The sequence below is a fragment of the Erpetoichthys calabaricus genome, chromosome 9 (genome assembly GCF_900747795.2).
Source record: "Erpetoichthys calabaricus chromosome 9, fErpCal1.3, whole genome shotgun sequence".
Taxonomy (NCBI): Eukaryota; Metazoa; Chordata; class Cladistia; order Polypteriformes; family Polypteridae; genus Erpetoichthys; species Erpetoichthys calabaricus.
This window is the reverse complement of record NC_041402.2, coordinates 73,657,755-73,675,232: the sequence shown is the minus strand read 5'-3', so window position 1 is coordinate 73,675,232 and position 17,478 is coordinate 73,657,755. Positions and strand designations below refer to the sequence as shown.

Genomic DNA, 17,478 nt, shown 5'->3' with positions numbered 1-17,478 from the left:
GAATTTTGCAATGTATTCTGCTGTAACGTAAGTGTACAACAAAACCAATTTTCCAGATGTAGAAATTCTAAAAGAGAAATGTCTAATCTTCTTTTTTCAATATTGAATGAAGGATGATGAAGCTATAGCCATTTAGATCAAAGTAGTAGAAAACGGACAAAAATGAGGCTGAGTTTAAAAGGGTAAAGGGGAACCTGCAACCTAAAAGCTTGTAGACTCCACTTCACAAGAAGGTTGTCATTATTCCCCTGCACGTCAGCTCATCTCCAGCAAGTGTCGCTGTTGCCCAATTCATTCCTGTCAAATTGCGCAAACCACTGTCTGACACCAAAAGTAAAAAGCAAGATTCTGTGTGATAAACTTTTTTGTCAACGCCTGGCGCGCCGGCGCGAGAAGGTAGGAGTTGAGCAGACGGTGAGTGCAGTCGGAAAAACTTTGGCGCGTCTCATGTGACCAAGGATCAGGGCTGCTAGAAGGACAGCTCGTCGTTCGTCTGTTTATTCCTCGTGCTTTCTGGTGCGTGTCATACGAGGTCTAAACCTTACTGAGCTTCTCTTCTTGAGATGATATGCTTTAATTCTACTTGAAACTCAAGGTTGAAGTGAAGAAAGGTGGGGAGTTCCGCTGTACTACCCCTTGGCTCTCATCTCTGCTGCAGTATTGCGAGAGCGACACTCAAGGATAAAGTATGAGCAATAAAACGAAGACAAGAAGAAACAAGTTTTGGAATTGCTCAGAACGGGTGAGGTAAGAGCTGAAGCGTCCGAGACGGCGGCACCCTTTCTGCTTATTTTGTTCTGCTTTGAACTTTTCCACCAGCAGTTTAGGCGGAACCCCATAAGTCACATGTGTTGGCGTCCCTCCCTTTTTTTTCTTTTAAAGCGAGGTAAAGCAGCAACTTTTTTTTATGTACTGTATAACGTTTTTTTTAATTCAGTCCGTTGCTTTTAGAAACACACGCGTGCACGCTATTCTATAACGCTTTGAAATATACCCCCATTTAAAACTTTGGATACTCTTTATTTTTCAACTCACACGTATGGAGGCGTCATTAAAACAAAATAGAACAAAGTATTAAAATTAGCACCCCCCTGCTAATCACATGTGACCCTAAGAGTCGCATTTCATCTTGCAAGACTTATGCAGGAAATATGCAGCCCACAGGCTCGTAACAAGCGTAATGGATTAGACTGCCAAGTAAGAAAAACGAGCTGCTGTATTCGTAAAAAGGAAACGGGAGACGTGGGCGCTTCAATTCGGAGTGGGTGTAGTTTAAGCGCGTGGAAGTGCTGCAACGAAAGAGGAACAGTCGCGAGTCCCATCCACAAAGTTTGGTCCAGGCGCTGGGAGATTTTCGGTTTTCTTTTTCATTTGAATGATGTGACCGGATGTGGATGGACCTCTGTGTGGAGTTTGGGGCTCGTTTAGGAGGGGAGGCTGATAACTAGATGCTGTAGACGGGGTGATTCAGATTTTCCATGCAGAGCACTGTTTTTTTTTTCTGAAAGCTAGGCTGTTAAACAGCCACAGAAGAAACATTTTCAGGGACTTAAAAAATGGAGCCCCCAGCAAAGAAAAATCTTTACTTCTTTTAATATGGATTTTTCAGTCGAACCCAGCCCAGCAAGAAGTAACATGCTGCTATACTCGTTTGCAAAACTATCCCTGTTGGAGTAACTGAACTTCCTTTACTTGATGACCAAACAGGTCTGACAAGACAGGATTGATCGGCGGTGCTTTGGAACGTACGAATGGAGATTCAGGTGGTCTGCGGACTGATCTACTGGCTACTGTTGCCGGTGTCCCTGCTCACAGGTAAGTGCACCTTAACGCTGTTACCCTATTGAACAAGAGTTGGTAATTATTGATGATGCGCTACGCCTTTCACTTTATCCGAGCTGTAACTGGCAAATCGCGTTGTCTGTGCATGCTGATGTCGCGTTTTGAATGAAAGTTTCGCTTCCTTTTAATGATTAAGTCTTGTCGCGTTACAGAAGTGTGTTTGGGTTTCACGTGGCTTGATTAATCTCCTACGGCCTTTTTGGTCTCATAAATGTGCATGGGAGTATTGTGTTCTTCAATAAATATAATGTATACGGCAGTCACATACTGTACATCTTTGGACGGGATCTAAACAGTCACGGCCTCGATCTTAGAGTCACCATTCCGGTCCACGACTATACTGTTAATGGGTACTTGTAGGTGTTGATCAGTTCAGGGAAATTGAAAAGTTGTCAAACTATACCGTCCATCCATAATGAAACATTCTCAATTCAGCTTAACTTTATAATGGCCTGGGCATTTCCAGCAGTATCAAGATCAAGTCAGGATTCAGTATATGTCAGGGTACAGACACCCACAAAGGGCCAAATTGAAGTCGCTATTTGCCATAATCCATTTATTTCGAATATGAGAGAAAAAAACAGTCCCCTGGTCACCGTCAAAACTCAGGAGTTTGGTGCTGTGAAGCACTCTTTACTGTGATACCCTCCATATACTGTACTAATTTTCTGGTAGTGTTTAAGGCATTTATCATATCCATGCTTAACAGTTGATGATAAGATCTTTTGAAAAATTGTGTCTGGATAAAAATCCAACACTATGACCTGTCGATCTACACTTTGGCACAGTGGTAGTATAGCTGCCTCATAAGAAGGAGATTAGAACAATGCAGATGAAAAGAGGCCATTCAGTCCAACAAAGCTTGTCAGTCCTATCCACTTATTTTTCTAAAAAACAAAAAGTCTAGCTTTGAAAGTCCCAAAAGGCCTACTCTCTACCACACTACTTATTTGTAAGCTTATTCTAAGGGTCTGTGGTTCTCTGTGTTTTTAAAAAAAAGTCCTAATGTTTGTGTGAAATTTAGCCTTAAAAAGTTTCCAACTGTGTCCCCATGTTATAGATGAACTCAATTTAAAATAATGGTCTTTATCCATTGTACTAATTCCTTCATACTTTTCAACACTTCAGTCATGCCTCCTCTTAATTTTATTTTGCTTAAACTGAAAAGGCTCAGCTTTTTTAATCTTTCCTCATAATCCATCCCCTGTAGCCATGGAATCAGCCTAGTTGCTCTTTTCTGGACTTTGTCTAGTGCTGCTATATCCTTTTTGTAGCTTGGAGACCAGAACTGTACACAGTAGCCCAGAAGAGCCCTCACCAGTGTGTTATAAAGCTTCAGCATGACATCCTTGGACTTGTACTCTATAAGTCATGCTATATAACCTAACACGTGACCTCCCTCTTCTGAACCTGTGTTGACTGTTCAGCAAAACTTCTGTTTTAATTTAAGCAGTACTATCTCCCTCTACAATTTCTAAATCCCTCAGTACCTCCTTAGTAGTCCCATTTACTGCTGGCGGGTTATCTACTTTCTTACTTGTGAAGACATCAGAAAAATGTGAGTTTAGAGTATACGCTGTTTCACTGTCTGTATTTTTAAATTCCCGTTTAGTATTCCTGATGCACTGCACCTCCTCCTTGACTATTCTTTTACTACTAAAATACTGAAATAATTTCTTTGGGTCATCTTTAGCCTTATCTGCTATATTCCTGTCTGTCTTTTAGCCTCCCCAATATCCATCTTAATAGTTGCCCTTATGTTCTCATACGCCCTACGATTCACATTGTAGTTATTAGTTTTATATGCTTTATCCTTTTTCCTTTGCAGCTTCTTTTTTTAACTCTTTATTAACCCATAGTGGAGTTTTTTTTTAATTCCCTACTATTTCCAAATTTAGGTATGTACCTCTCCTTAATTACATGTATAACATTTTTAAAACTGTCCCACTGCTCCCCAACTGTCTCCACAATTAAAAGGTTATCTCAGTCTATCCTCCTTAGACTTTGTTGCATTTGCTCAAAAGTTGCCCTGCCAAAGTTAAACTTAACAGTTTTATTCTTTGCATCCACACTCTTCCAAAAGACTGATAATTGTATTATATTATGGTCACTTGACCCTAGTTGTTCAATCTCCTTTACACCCTCAATTCTATCCTGATTATTACAAAATTCAAAATCTAGACAGGCTTCACCCTGTGTTGGTGCTTTAACATACTGTGTTAAAAATAGTCATTGATTACTTCTAAAAACTCTTGTGCTCCGCTATTTGCAAGGTTTCCCCAGTTAATATTTGGATTGTTTAAGTCCCCATGACTATAATATCCCCCTGTAATCTTGCCTTTTTGATATTACTAAAAAGGTGTGCATTGAAATTACTGTCTGGATCAGCTGGCATCTCCTGCAGATGTAGCCGTAATAGAAGACTGGCTCCTCCAAGCCATCATCTAAAAAGTCCAATATCCAACAGGAATTGCATTGCACTGGCCTCATTATTGAAATTTGAGTTAGGATTACTAAAACTACCTTAACTTTTTTTTTTTTTATTTTATTAAAATTAAATTATTTAAAGTAAAGTAAGTAAAGTAAAACTAAAAAACATTTAAGCCAAAGAAATTGGATTAAAGAACTGTTAAGTTATTTTACCCCTTCTGGCCTCTAATGTTACTTTTTTCTATCTGTTCTCCTAACTTTGGGCTGCTGTGCAGGTGAAAAAAAACCCCAAAAAACCCTTCTAAAGGGGGGAAAAAAGCTTTAGTCATTCCTGCAAGGCTCCTTAGCGCAACCAAAACACAAGTTTATAGGAGCAAAATGTATTTTTTAATTAACTCTCACACCACAGAAAACAACAACTCTCAGCTGCTCATCTCTCGTTTGCAAAGATGACATCAGTATGCCTCCAGGAGCATTTCCTGGATTTTCCTTGTATAGAGTTTGTATGTTCTTCCTGTGTCTGTGTGGGTTTCCTTTAGTTGCTTTGGTTTCTTCCCATAGTCTCATGACATTCAGATTAGTTGGACTGGTGATGGCTCCTGATATGTGTTTTCGTCCTGCCACCCTGCAATGAGCTGGCACCATGTCCAGGGATTGTTCCTCCCTTCTGCCCAATGCTGATTTGGATATGCTCCAGCTTTCTTGCAAACCTGCTGTGGATAAGTGGGCTTAGAAGATGGATAGATTATGACATTGTAAACAATCAATTTCCACAGATACAACAATTCAGAAATTAAGTATGATCAATTTTCATTTTGACAAACTGGCTACAGCTACAGACATGCATTTGAGCCTGCACTGCTTTCTGCCTTCTATTTTTTTTAATCTTAATTTTTAGAGTGTGTAATAATGATATTTTAGCCACATAATCATTGCTGTTTAACACTGAAATTGAGATGAATGAGGCCTGCAGAGCCTAAGATAATGGTGATCTGGGGTTTTCAAGATTTGAAGAATTTTTTGGTTTAGGTGGTTTCATCCTAAGTATGAGCATTTGTTTTTATTTCTTTGTGGAAAGTTGGTGGGTGGGAGGTGGTCTGTGTCCTTTTAGGTGGTATGATGGTTAGTGGTTAGCACTGCTGTCTCACAGCTCTAGGAGACTGTTGTATTTCCAGCTTGAGCTCAGGCTTTATCAAGTTTGTATATTCTCTCAACATTTATGTATCCTTTTTTTCTTTCAACTTCCCAGTGACGGAAGCAAGTCATGTGAGTGAGTGTGGATGGTTCCTTCATTGACCCTGGTGTTGCTGTGAAAGACTTTCTCTCTTTTTCTCTCTCTCACCCTTACCCCTAAGAATTTAATTGTTATTCTGAAAATGGTTGTTTTCTCTGTGACATCTTTCATGCCACTTGGAATTCTCTTTTTTTTAAAAATGTGGAACATGTTTAATTTTTGCTTTTCTCCACGAGCTGCTGCAGACTTTTAATTAATCAAAGTTTTCTCCTCATGTGATACTATGGAAAATATTTGTGGTTTTTCTGCAGGAAGCACATTATGGCAAATAAAATGTAAAGTGCATATTTATCACACAGAGTCCCAGTGAAGCAAGTAGAGTTTTCCTGTGCTTTCTAGTCTGAAAATAGGTAACAATAGAAAAAAAAACAATTGAAGACCATGTCCTGTTTTTTTATTCTTTTCAAAAGCATCATCATCCTCATAATCATGTTGTTTAAGGGCCAAAACAATCACAAAGGGCATTTTAGCAAAATGATAACAGCCTATTCATTCATTTGTTTAGAATACTCCTGTACAGCCAGAGTTACAGCTGCTTTTGTGGCCTCTGAGGGGTGCTCTAGCCACTGTGAAATAAATTCATACCACAAACTTTCCATAACTTTTTATAAAAATGTGCTATAACAGTAGAAGAAAAAAAATCAATAACAGTTTATTATCAATGTTATCAACCCCATAACAGTTTTAAAAGTGTCCATTTGCCAGTTTCCACTTCTCTCTGTGGGTTGTTGCCCACTAAATACATAAGTAACTCCCCCCATAAAGCATTCTTTCACTGTACTCTGTGACTTTTGTCTTCTGGGTACTTATTTCAGCTGTGATATTGAAGTCACGTGGCCCGAAAAGATGGACCTGGGAACTTTGGACCTCTGTGGAAGCCCCTTTGACCCTCCTGAGTTGTAAACAATTTGAGTTTGTTTCAAGTCCTTCACTGAGAAAAAGCAAAAACATGCCTTTGATGCTTTGATCTCCTTGAACTAACCCTTGATCCTCTCCTGTGTTCCCAGCCCGCACCTAACAATGATCTGGAGAGATCTGTGATATTACTTTGATACCTAAATGAAAGTATAGGCAAACTAAAGATGGGACGTGCCTGTGAAATTTTTGGTCCTCCCTCTAGACGTAAAATTTAAGTTTGTTTTTAGATACTATACTAAACTCTGTATCAGTCTATGTGTTTGTGTTCCAACATTTTTTATAGTTGATGCTATTATTTACCAAACTCTCTTAAACAGACCGTTTTGTCATTTTAATTATGTTGATGTGAAACATTAAGACAAAATTGTGAAAAGGGTGCAGACCTCAAAAATATGAAAAGAACCAGATCAGGACCTTCACTAGTTAACCTCAGAAACTTGCCTCAACCTAGGCAACCTGGATCTCACACTGAACAGACAGGTTTCAAGGTCCAAAATGGGGTGCAGTTCAAAAATACTTTTATATGGCCCAAATATACTAAAGTCCCCTTCAATGGTGAGGAAACCATTAGGTAACCCTATGCCTTAAAGGAAAAGGTAACAAAAATGCTTCATAAAGAGTTTATTCTAAAAACACTAATAGACAAGAAAAGGCAGAAGTAAGCAAAATGGATTTTCCTAAAAAGACAACCCAATGAAAAAAGTACAATCCTGTATCCAAAGAGATAAATCCAGTAACCAAAAATCAAAATTTAATAAACCAGAAACCTCCAAAGAAAACAATACTCATTAGAAAGATCTCTAATCCACAAACTCCCAAGAAACACTACTGGATCATCTCCTCAACCTCAATATAAAGGCAGAGGGAAGTCCCAAAGTAGTGACATCATCTTGTGGTTCTGCCCACAAAGCACAAGGAACAGATTCATCCATTCATCCAGTGATGGTTTGGTACCCATACTGTAACTTGATTTGACAACCATGGGGGTAGAAAATGGATGGACTATTGGATGGACAATTGTAGTTCTGTCTATTACATTCAAAGGATTATTCATTAGGCTAAACTGTTCAGAGAACAGTGAGTTAACTACTGTATAAAAACCTGAATTAAACTTGCCTTCAAAAGTGAAGTCCTCACTGCACAGTCAAAAGGCACAGAGGTGGAGATGAATCAGGTCCAGGGGCCTCGTGTATAATGCTGTGCGTAGAATTCACACTAAAATATGGTGTATGGACAAAAACAGAAATGTGTGTATGCACAAAAAAATCTAGATGCATGAATCTGTGAAATGTAACACATGTGCACATGCCTGCCGCCCCACCCCAACTCCTCCCAGAATTACGCCTCTTTGAATATGCAAGTCAATATAAATAGCCCCTAAATTCAGTGTTCTCTGAAAAGACAATGGCAAAACCATGGGGGGAAAAAGAAGAATTTCAGCGAATACTAAGTGGAGGCAAGGAATAACTTACTATTTGTTGGTTTAAGCAGGCGTATAAACAATAAAAGGAAATTGATCGGTGACATAGAGAGGTGGAGAAACTCGAAAGTTCAGAAAGACGCACAATGCCTGAAATAAAAGATAAGTGGTCAGATATCAAAGTCTCCATGAAAAGGCGAGTCATAGCCCACCGTGTGAGTATTATATGGAAGCGTATTAGGGTACAGAGAAAAGAAAAAAAAATAGGGACACAGTGGGGGGAAAGAAAAAGTCGGAAATGTCAACTTTCTAATCTTGAAATTTCCACTTTAATCACATAGTTTTTGTCATGTAGAACATATTTTGTCATTAAAGTAGAACATCATAAACTTCATCTTAAAATCATTTAATTTACTAGTTTCTCAAATCCTAGCATAACTAAAGTAGCACATTAAATGTTTCATATTCCATGTGTTCTTCTGTGTACTCTGTGTATGTGATTCACTACGTGCTTCTTAAAAGGACTTTCTCTTACACCGACCGGACACAGAATACATACATTCATGATATTTCAGATCTCTGAACAATTTAAACTCTAAGATATAATTGATATAATTTTCATGATTATAGCAATTAAGGCATGTATTACACATGGGGCACGGTGGTGCAGTGATAGCGATGTGCTGGCTCCCTGTCCAGGGATTGTTCCTGCCTTCTGCAAGATGCTTGCTGTGCGACCCTCGATGAAGTAATTTATTGCAACAGTACTGTCTCTTTCAGACTTCTAACCTACAGTTCCTGTCCTTCCTTTTCTTTCTCCAAGTAACCTATCACCACACAATAAGTTCTTTAATAAATGTAAAATCATCTCAAAGTTTAGAACGCTGATTCTTCAAAACTTTTAAAGAGCATTGAAATGTCTTTGTAGTACATGTTTAATTATTCCATCCATCTGTCCATCCAGGGTCACACCAGTCCCAGCAAGCACAAAGCGCGAGGCAGGAACAATCCCTGAATGGGGCACCAGCTCATCGCTCCCACTGCACCACTGTGCCCACATCTTTAATTATTAACAGTAAACATTATTTAAATGAAGTTAAAAATTTATCTGTATAATGTAATATACATTCTTTGCTGCATTTCACCTTAAAAATGATATCAAGAGCTCCAAGAAGAGAGCGCGTGGAAATCTAATTTGACTTAGAAGCCATTATTATATGTAAATACATGCTTTCTTCTGTTGAATTGAATTAAATTTCTTTATTGTTATTGTATGGTACAATGAGATTCAATATGCAAATCTTCCATAAACTTATTTTCCTATAAAATGACGAAATAACAGTAATAATAATAATACAATGAAAAATATACAATATGAAAGCATATGTACAATATACACATACTTATAATGCAGATAGTGAAATGGTTCATAAAGTGGCTCAGGTTGTGCAATATTACAACTGTAGTGCAAGTTTAAAGTGAGGTAATTATACTTAGTACAAACAGTTTTACCAGAAGCACTTCATGAAATGATTGAGTGGTTTAGAGCTGTTGGGATGAAATTGTTTTTGAACCCAACAGGAAAGGCTCTGAAGCATTTGTCGTATGGCAGCAGTTTCAAATAGATGTGCGCATGGCTGAGGCAACATGTGCTAAATGCTGTATTCTGATAATCTTCTTTCTGATCAGCTGCTGTAGAGCTGTGATTCCACTCTCCGATACAATGGGTTAAAGTACTCTGAGTGTGCACTGAGAGTGACGCTAAAGAAGCAATAGAATTTGAAATAGTTTGGCCATTCCGTGGACCATTATATTGTTTCAGATTGATTACAATCAGATGCCTGAAACTAATAACCAATATGTGGTTAATTTCAGTGTATTAGATAAAGCAGCGTCAGGGATATGAATCTAAAAAAAGAAAGTGAAATCACACAGGAACAGTAGCACTGTTTTGACGCTTGGTGCCACCAGTTTGCAAAACCAAGCCGAAAACTTGCGTACGGCAATGGATTGAGCTGGCATCCATCCATTGTCTCCCGCTTATCCGAGGTCGGGTCGCGGGGGCAGCAGCTTGAGCAGAGATGCCCAGACTTCCTCTCCCCGACCACTTCTTCTAGCTCTTCCGGGAGAATCCAAGGCGTTCCCACGCCAGTCGAGAGACATAGTCCCTCCAACGTGTCCTGGGTCTTCCCCGGGCCTCCTCCCGGTTAGACGTGCCTGGAACACCTCACCAGGGAGGCGTCCAGGAGGCATCCTGATCAGATGCCCGAGCCCCTCATCTGACTCCTCTCGATGCGGAGGAGCAGCGGCTCTACTCTGAGCCCCTCCCGGATGACTGAGCTTCTCACCCTATTTTTAAGGAAAGCCCAGACACCCTGCGGAGGGAAACTCATTTCAGCCGCTTGTATTCGTGATCTCGTTCTTTCGGTCACTACCCATAGCTCATGACCATAGGTCAGGGTAGGAACATAGATCGACTGGTAAATTGAGAGGTTCGCCTTGCGGCTCAGCTTCTTTTTCACCCATGACAGACCGATGCAACGCCCGCATTACTGCGGATGCCGCACCGATCTGCCTGTCGATCTCGCGCTCCATTCTTCCCTCACTCGTGAACAAGACCCCGAGATACTTGAACTCCTCCACTTGGGGCAGGATCTCGCTACCAACCCTGAGAGGGCACTCCACCTTTTCCGGCTGAGGACCATGGTCTCGGATTTGGAGGTGCTGATTCTCATCCCAGCCGCTTCACACTCGGCTGCGAACCGATCCAGAGAGAGCTGAAGATCACGGCCTGATGAAGCAAACAGGACAACATCATCTGCAAAAAGCAGTGACCCAATCCTGAGCCCACCAAACCGGACCCCCTCAACGCCCTGGCTGCGCCTAGAAATTCTGTCCATAAAAGTTTATGAACAGAATCGGTGACAAAGGGCAGCCCTGGCGGAGTCCAACTCTCACTGGAAACGGGTTTCGACTTTCTGCCGGCATTGCGGACCAGGCTCTGGCAACGATCGTACAGGGACCGAACAGCCCTTACCAAGGGGGCCGGTACCCCATACTCTTGGTACCCCCCACAGGATTCCCCGAGGGACACGGTCGAATGCCTTTTCCAAGTCCACAAAACACATGTAGACTGGTTGGGCAAACTCCCATGCACCCTCCAGGACCCTGCTAAGGGTATAGAGCTGGTCCACTGTTCCGCGACCAGGACGAAAACCACACTGTTCCTCCTGAATCTGAGGCTCGACTATCCGACGGACCCTCCTCTCCAGGACCCCTGAATAGACTTTTCCAGGGAGGCTGAGGAGTGTGATCCCTCTGTAGTTGGAACACACCCTCCACGATCCCCCTTCTTAAAGAGGGGGACCACCACCCCGGTCTGCCAATCCAGAGGCACTGTCCCTGATGTCCATGCGATGTTGCAGAGGCGTGTCAACCAGACAGTCCTACAACATCCAGAGCCTTGAGGAACTCCGGGCGTATCTCATCCACCCCCGGGGGCCCTGCCACCAAGGAGTTTTTTGACCACCTCGGTGACCTCAGTCCAGAGATGGGGGAGCCCACCTCTGAGTCCCCAGGCTCTGCTTCCTCATTGGAAGGCATGTTAATGGGGATTGAGGAGGTCTTTGAAGTACTCCCCCACCGACCCACAACGTCCCGAGTCGAGGTCAGCAGCGCAACATCCCCACCATATACAGTGTTGACACTGCACTGCTTCCCCTTCCTGAGACGCCGGATGGTGGACCAGAATCTCCTCAAAGCCGTCCGAAAGTCGTTCTCCATGGCCTCCTCAAACTCCTCCCACGCCTGAGTTTTTGCCTCAGCAACCACCAAAGCCGCATTCCGCTTGGCCTGCCCGGTACCTATCAGCTGCCTCCAGGGTCCCACAGGACAAAAGGGACCGGTAGAACTCCTTCTTCAGCTTGACGGCATCCTTCACCGCCGGTGTCCACCAACGGGTTCGGGGATTGCCACCACGACAGGCACCGACCACCTTACGGCCACCACAGCTCCGGTCAGCTGCCTCAACAATAGAGGCACGGAACATGGCCCATTCGGACTCAATGTCCCCCACCTCCCTCTGGATGTGGTCGAAGTTCTGCTGGAGGTGGGAGTTGAAGCTACTTCTGACAGGGGGCTCTGCCAGACGTTCCCAGCAGACCCTCACAACACGTTTGGGCCTACCACGCCTGACCGGCATCCTCCCCCACCATTGAAGCCAACTCACCACCAGGTGGTGATCAGTTGACAGCTCCGCCCCTCTCTTCACCCGAGTGTCCAAGGACATGTGGCCGCAAGTCCGACGACACGACCACAAAGTCGATCATCGAACTGAGGCCTAGGGTGTCCTGGTGCCAAGTGCACATATGAACACCCCTATGCTTGAACGTGGTGCTCGTTATGGACAATCCGTGACGAGCACAGAAGTCCAATAACAAAACACTGCTCGGGTTCAGATCAGGGGGGCCATTCCTCCCAATCACGCCCTTCCAGGTCTTCACTGTCATTGCCCACGTGAGCATTGAAGTCTTCCAGCAGAACGAGGGAGTCCTCAGAAGGTATGCCCTCTAGCACCCCCTCCAGGGACTCCAAAAAGTGTGGGTACTCCGAACTGCTGTTCGGTGCATACGCACAAACAACAGTTAGGACCCGTCCCCCCCACCCGAAGGCGAAGGGAGGCTACCCTCTCGTCCACCGGGGTAAACCCCAATGTACAGGCTCCAAGTCGGGGGGCAATAAGTATACCCACACCCGCTCGGCGCCCTCTCACCGGGGGCAACTCCAGAGTGGTACAGAGTCCAGCCCCTCTCAAGAGATTGGTTCCAGAGTCCAAGCTGTGCGTCGAGGTGAGTCCGACTATATCTAGCCGGAACCTCTCAACTTCGCGCACTAGCTCAGGCTCCTTCCCCTTCAGAGAGGTGACATTCCACGTCCCAAGAGCCAGCTTCTGTAGCCGAGGATCGGACACCCAAGGTCCCCGCCTTCGGCCACCACCCAACTCACACTGCACCCGACCTCCTTGGCCCCTCCCATAGGTGGTGAGCCCATGGGAAGGGGGACCCACGTTGCCTCTTCGGGCTGTTGCCCGGCCGAGCCCCATGGCTGCAGGCCCGGCCACCAGGTGCTCGCCATCGAGCCCCACCTCCAGCCTGGCTCCAGAGTGGGGCCCCCGGTGACCCGCGTCCGGGCAAGGGAAAACGCCGTCCAAAATTGTTTTCCATCATAGGAGGTTTGTTTTAACCGCTCTTGGTCTCATCCCTTACCTAGGACCAGTTTGCCTTGGGTGGCCCTACCAGGGGCATAAAGCCCCGGACAACAGAGCTCCTAGGATCATTGGGACACGCAAACCCCTCCACCACGATAAAGGTGGCGATTAAGGAGGGGTGCATGGCTTATGACAAGTTTAGTTTTTTATACATCGTGAAGTGAGAGTGGAAACGGACATATGCAAAGTTTATACATGAGGCCCCAGGTCTGGCTCTACCTACTAAAAGTCGGTGCTTGTACATTTGATGTGAAAAAGAAATGCCTTTTGTGGGTGCTGGCCTGGACACAGGCAGGCGGACACCAACGGTTCAAGCACCAAAACACGTTTATTCATTTCTATTTACAAAAGTACTGCACACACTACCCAGTGCTCCAGCATCAATCACCTTTCAGTCCAGGCCTTTCCAATGCCTCTCTCTCTTCTGACTGCCTCCACTCCTCTCCTCCGAGCTCTGTTCTCTTCCACACGACTCCAGCCATCGAATGGAGGGAGGCGGCCCCTTTTATATTCACCCAGACATGCTCCAGGTGCCTCCCAATGAACTTCTGCCAGCACTCCCTGGTGTGGTTGAAGTGCCAGCTGTGCACCTGGAAGCACTCCGGGTGTCCCTGGTCTTCGTCCCCCCAGCACGTCCGGTTGTGGCGGAAGTGCTGAGGACCAGAGCTCTCCAGGCATCTGGGTGCCCCCTGGTGGTGACCACGGGCCCCTATAGGGTTGAGCTTCCATGCTCCTTTCCCATGGTCCCCATAGCCACCAGGGCGGTTGCACCCTCATAGTCCGGAGGAGGCATAATCCCTCCTATCTTTCCGGGCGTTCTGGCTGGGTACCGCCCCCAGCCGCTCACCACACTTTATATTTATTTTGTGCTATGGACTAAATAGTTAATTAACTGGGTGCCTGTGAGTACACCTTTTTGTTTTTGTTTTTTTTTCCTTCGAATTCTTTCTTTAATTGAGCAGTATTTTGCTTCTGTGGAAGTTGGTCCAGCTAAGAGGGGAAACAAAAAATAAATGAATAGATTTTGGTTTGACTCAGACCTGTGCAACAGTTTATGGAAGAAGCTGCTCCAGTTTTAAATCCACCCCTTGAATTTTTGTTTGTTCAATGAGGGGCACTTGTCAAAAGTAAACTAAAGGAAATACATCAATTTTTTTGCAAATCATAACTTGGAGTGTGGTGCAAAGCTGTGTACATTTTGATTTACCCGAAATGGAGGAAAAATACATGGCCAAGTGGACTGGATAAATCAACATCATGTCTTAGTTGCAGATGGTTTACTGCACTTTTTCTCCCTCAAAAGTTACTGGCCAATACCAGAAAATTTGTCGGCTATATAGCCAGCTCTTATGAAACTCACTGCAAGGACGTAATTATACTTTGAAAAAGTGCAGTTAATGCTGGATTCCATTTTTGTTTGATGTGGTTATGTTTTGTATGAGGTCTGGTTCATTACTTTAAGGTATAAACTGGCAATGTCAGTCCTGGTGGACCACACTGACTGCAGTTTTTATTTACAGTTCATGTTGTTTTATGGTTCATACAAGGAAGGAATTTACCTTTGATTATCAAACAAAAAAATCAGTATGACCAGTATAGTTCTCTGTCTCCTTAGAACTGAACCTTGCCTGCTTCAACTTGATACTGTGCAAAGATTCAAGTTGATATTTCTCTCTTTCCTATGTTTTATATTTTAATGGAATATATTAATTTCTGTTTCCTAACTTATGCCCAGTGTTGTTATAATAGGCTTTGCCCTTACTCTGTCACTTAAACTAAATTAAATAGTTTGAGAATGTTATTTATTTGTTTGGGCATAGGAACCAGAGGTTAACGGTGAGTTGTTGCCTGCCTTATCACTTTTTGCTTCAATTTTTTTTTTTTGTTCTTTATTTCGCCTTATACAATTTCTTGTATTAGGAATTTGGTAGTTTTCGCATACCCCTTGGGGTCAGAGCGCAGGGTCAGCCATTGTACAGCGCCCCTGGAGCAATTACAGGTTAAGGGCCTTGCTCAAGGGCCCAGCAGAGCAGTGGCCTTTTTGGCAGTGACGGGGATTTGAACCGGCAACCTTCGGGATACCAGCGCAGCTACTTAGCCTCAGAGCCACCACTCCGCTATACGAGTTCAGAGAGAACTATAACCTTCCTTACATTATAAGGCCTTTCTTCATGATTGATTAAGCCATTTAGTTATTCCACTCATAATCATGGATGTAGTTTGCTGCTTCAATCAGTATATTTCTTTTCATCAAAGTACTAAATAGTTTTGAATTGTTCACATTCTCTTGCTGCTAGTCTGTGAACCTACCTGTCCATAAAGACTTAAATAAAATATTTGAAATTTTTGTTTATTAAAACTACCTTTTCATTCTCTGTATTGAGAACTATAAGACAGGTTTAAAAAGAGTGAGCATGTTTATTTTTGATTGTTGTTTTCATCAGATTGAATAGTGATGGTATTTTTCCCTTCTGTGCAAACTGACAATGATTCATGAATTCCTATCCTAGAATTTGGATTTCAATATGCAATTAGTTTGGTTCCTGTATTATAGTACAATACAGTTTCCTACAATGTTACTCTCATGTGGATCTTTAGATTGGATAATTGTAGCAGAATTTTTTTTTCCACCTCATTTTATGTGACGAAGTGGATTAGCATTGTCATGATATGACTGAAATGAGTGACTCTGGATGAAGTAATTAAAAAGGCATCCCACAGGAGCTTTGGGATGATGAAAATGTTTAATTTTACTTTTTTAGCTCATGTCTTTGCAGACTGAAAGAATTTTAAGGAATATCTGGTAGTGTGATTGTTTTAAACCCTCTTCAGCCATATTTACGTTGCTGTTACAAAATATGAAAAGCAAAAAAAAAAAAATGCTCTTGCGTTTTATAACCTTTTATTTACTGATATCATTGCTTTGTCTCGGTGGTGTATACTTTGTGCCACATTTTAAAGTATTTTAGAATACTACCTTGTAGCGGTGCTACATGAGTAACGTCGTTATAAGTGTATTTTGTGCAAAGTCATGTCTTTCATAGCGTTGTCCTGTTTACATGGTCTGTGTGTCTATGTAAATATGCTCCCCTGGGAAACAAAGGGGGAAGGATAACACTGGAACCATGGTCCCGCATGGTAATTTGTCCTGTCAATCCCATCACCTGTGACTGGGACATTCACTATTTAAACAGGAGGTCAAAAAGAGGAAGAAAAAAAAAGAAATCCCATTCTACTATACTACCAGGATAAGCATGGTAAGACTGTTTGGGGAGAAGACAAGCCATCATTTTCATCCGTATATAATTGCCGTAGGACACTTTTTCCAGCTGAACAAGGTTCATAAACATTATTAATTTCCCGTTTAATTCTCTGGACTTTTATGTGCGTTTCATATTTTCTGTGTGTCTAATTGATGTCATGTTTAGTGTGGGGCCAAGGCAGGGTTTGTGTTGTATATTAACTTTTTGCTCCACCTTTTTATTATTACATTCCGCTGGTCACTTTTGGGGTTGAGTGTTATGTCAGGGCTGGTTGGGGTGTGATATATAGTTTATCTTTTGGCTTATCTTTGATCATCGATTGGGGAAGCTTATTTGGAAGAAGTACGGATCTAACGTTCTCCGCTTGCCAGGCCACGGATCTTGGTGGTGTAGCTGCTGGTTTGGGAGAGTGAGTGAGTTGACCATATACAGGTAGTAGGCCACAAGCAAACTATAGATTGGATGTAAAATGAAAAATTAGAATTGTGTTTTACTTCCTACAATGCAAACACAGGCAATAATGATGGCCAGTTACTATATGTCTAGAGTAGCAGAGTAGTTGCTTTTTTAGTGGAATAAAAGAATTAATACAAACCCATGTTATGGAACTAACCTCTTTATATTACAGGTTAGTAAGGCTACTTTAAGGTAACTGGCATTGTTCTTAAGATTTTACAGAATACTTCACCAGTAGATTGTTACTTCTATACCCTAATATCTGCTTTTGAAAAAAAAAATATAAGAGGCTAGTGTTCCTGCCCAATAATGGCAGTTGCTTATGTGTCACTTATATAAGACTGTATGTTGTTTTTCTCTATAGTGTTTAAAAGGTTATTTTGTTGTAAATGGCAGCATGGTGGCTGTGAAGGAGTTTTTGACATTTTTGTTTTTATTTGTATACACATCTTAAAAAAAGTGTATGTGTATCTTTGTGTTGGTCCAGTTACTTTGACTATATTATATAGTATGTGATTTAAAAACAGTGCTGTTGTGATGTGCCATTCCGTTGGCATGACAAACAAAATGCATTTCATTGCTACAAATA

At 42.5% G+C, this 17,478-nt stretch overlaps 1 protein-coding gene across 6 annotated transcripts in view; it reads left to right on the top strand.

The window, feature by feature from the left end:
- The first annotated feature begins 412 nt into the window (after positions 1–412).
- Positions 413–17,478, top strand: part of piezo1 (piezo-type mechanosensitive ion channel component 1) — a 389,501-nt gene continuing 372,435 nt past the window's right edge. For 5 of the 6 annotated variants that reach the window (XM_051932193.1, XM_051932192.1, XM_051932194.1 and 2 more), the window contains exons 1-2: positions 413–747; positions 1,708–1,815. In XM_051932193.1, the coding sequence (XP_051788153.1) occupies positions 1,752–1,815 (64 nt within the window). In that variant the 5' untranslated portion in view covers positions 413–747; positions 1,708–1,751. Of the gene's footprint in view, positions 748–1,180; positions 1,198–1,707; positions 1,816–17,478 lie in introns of those variants that run through there. The other variant, XM_051932191.1, reaches the window with a different exon arrangement.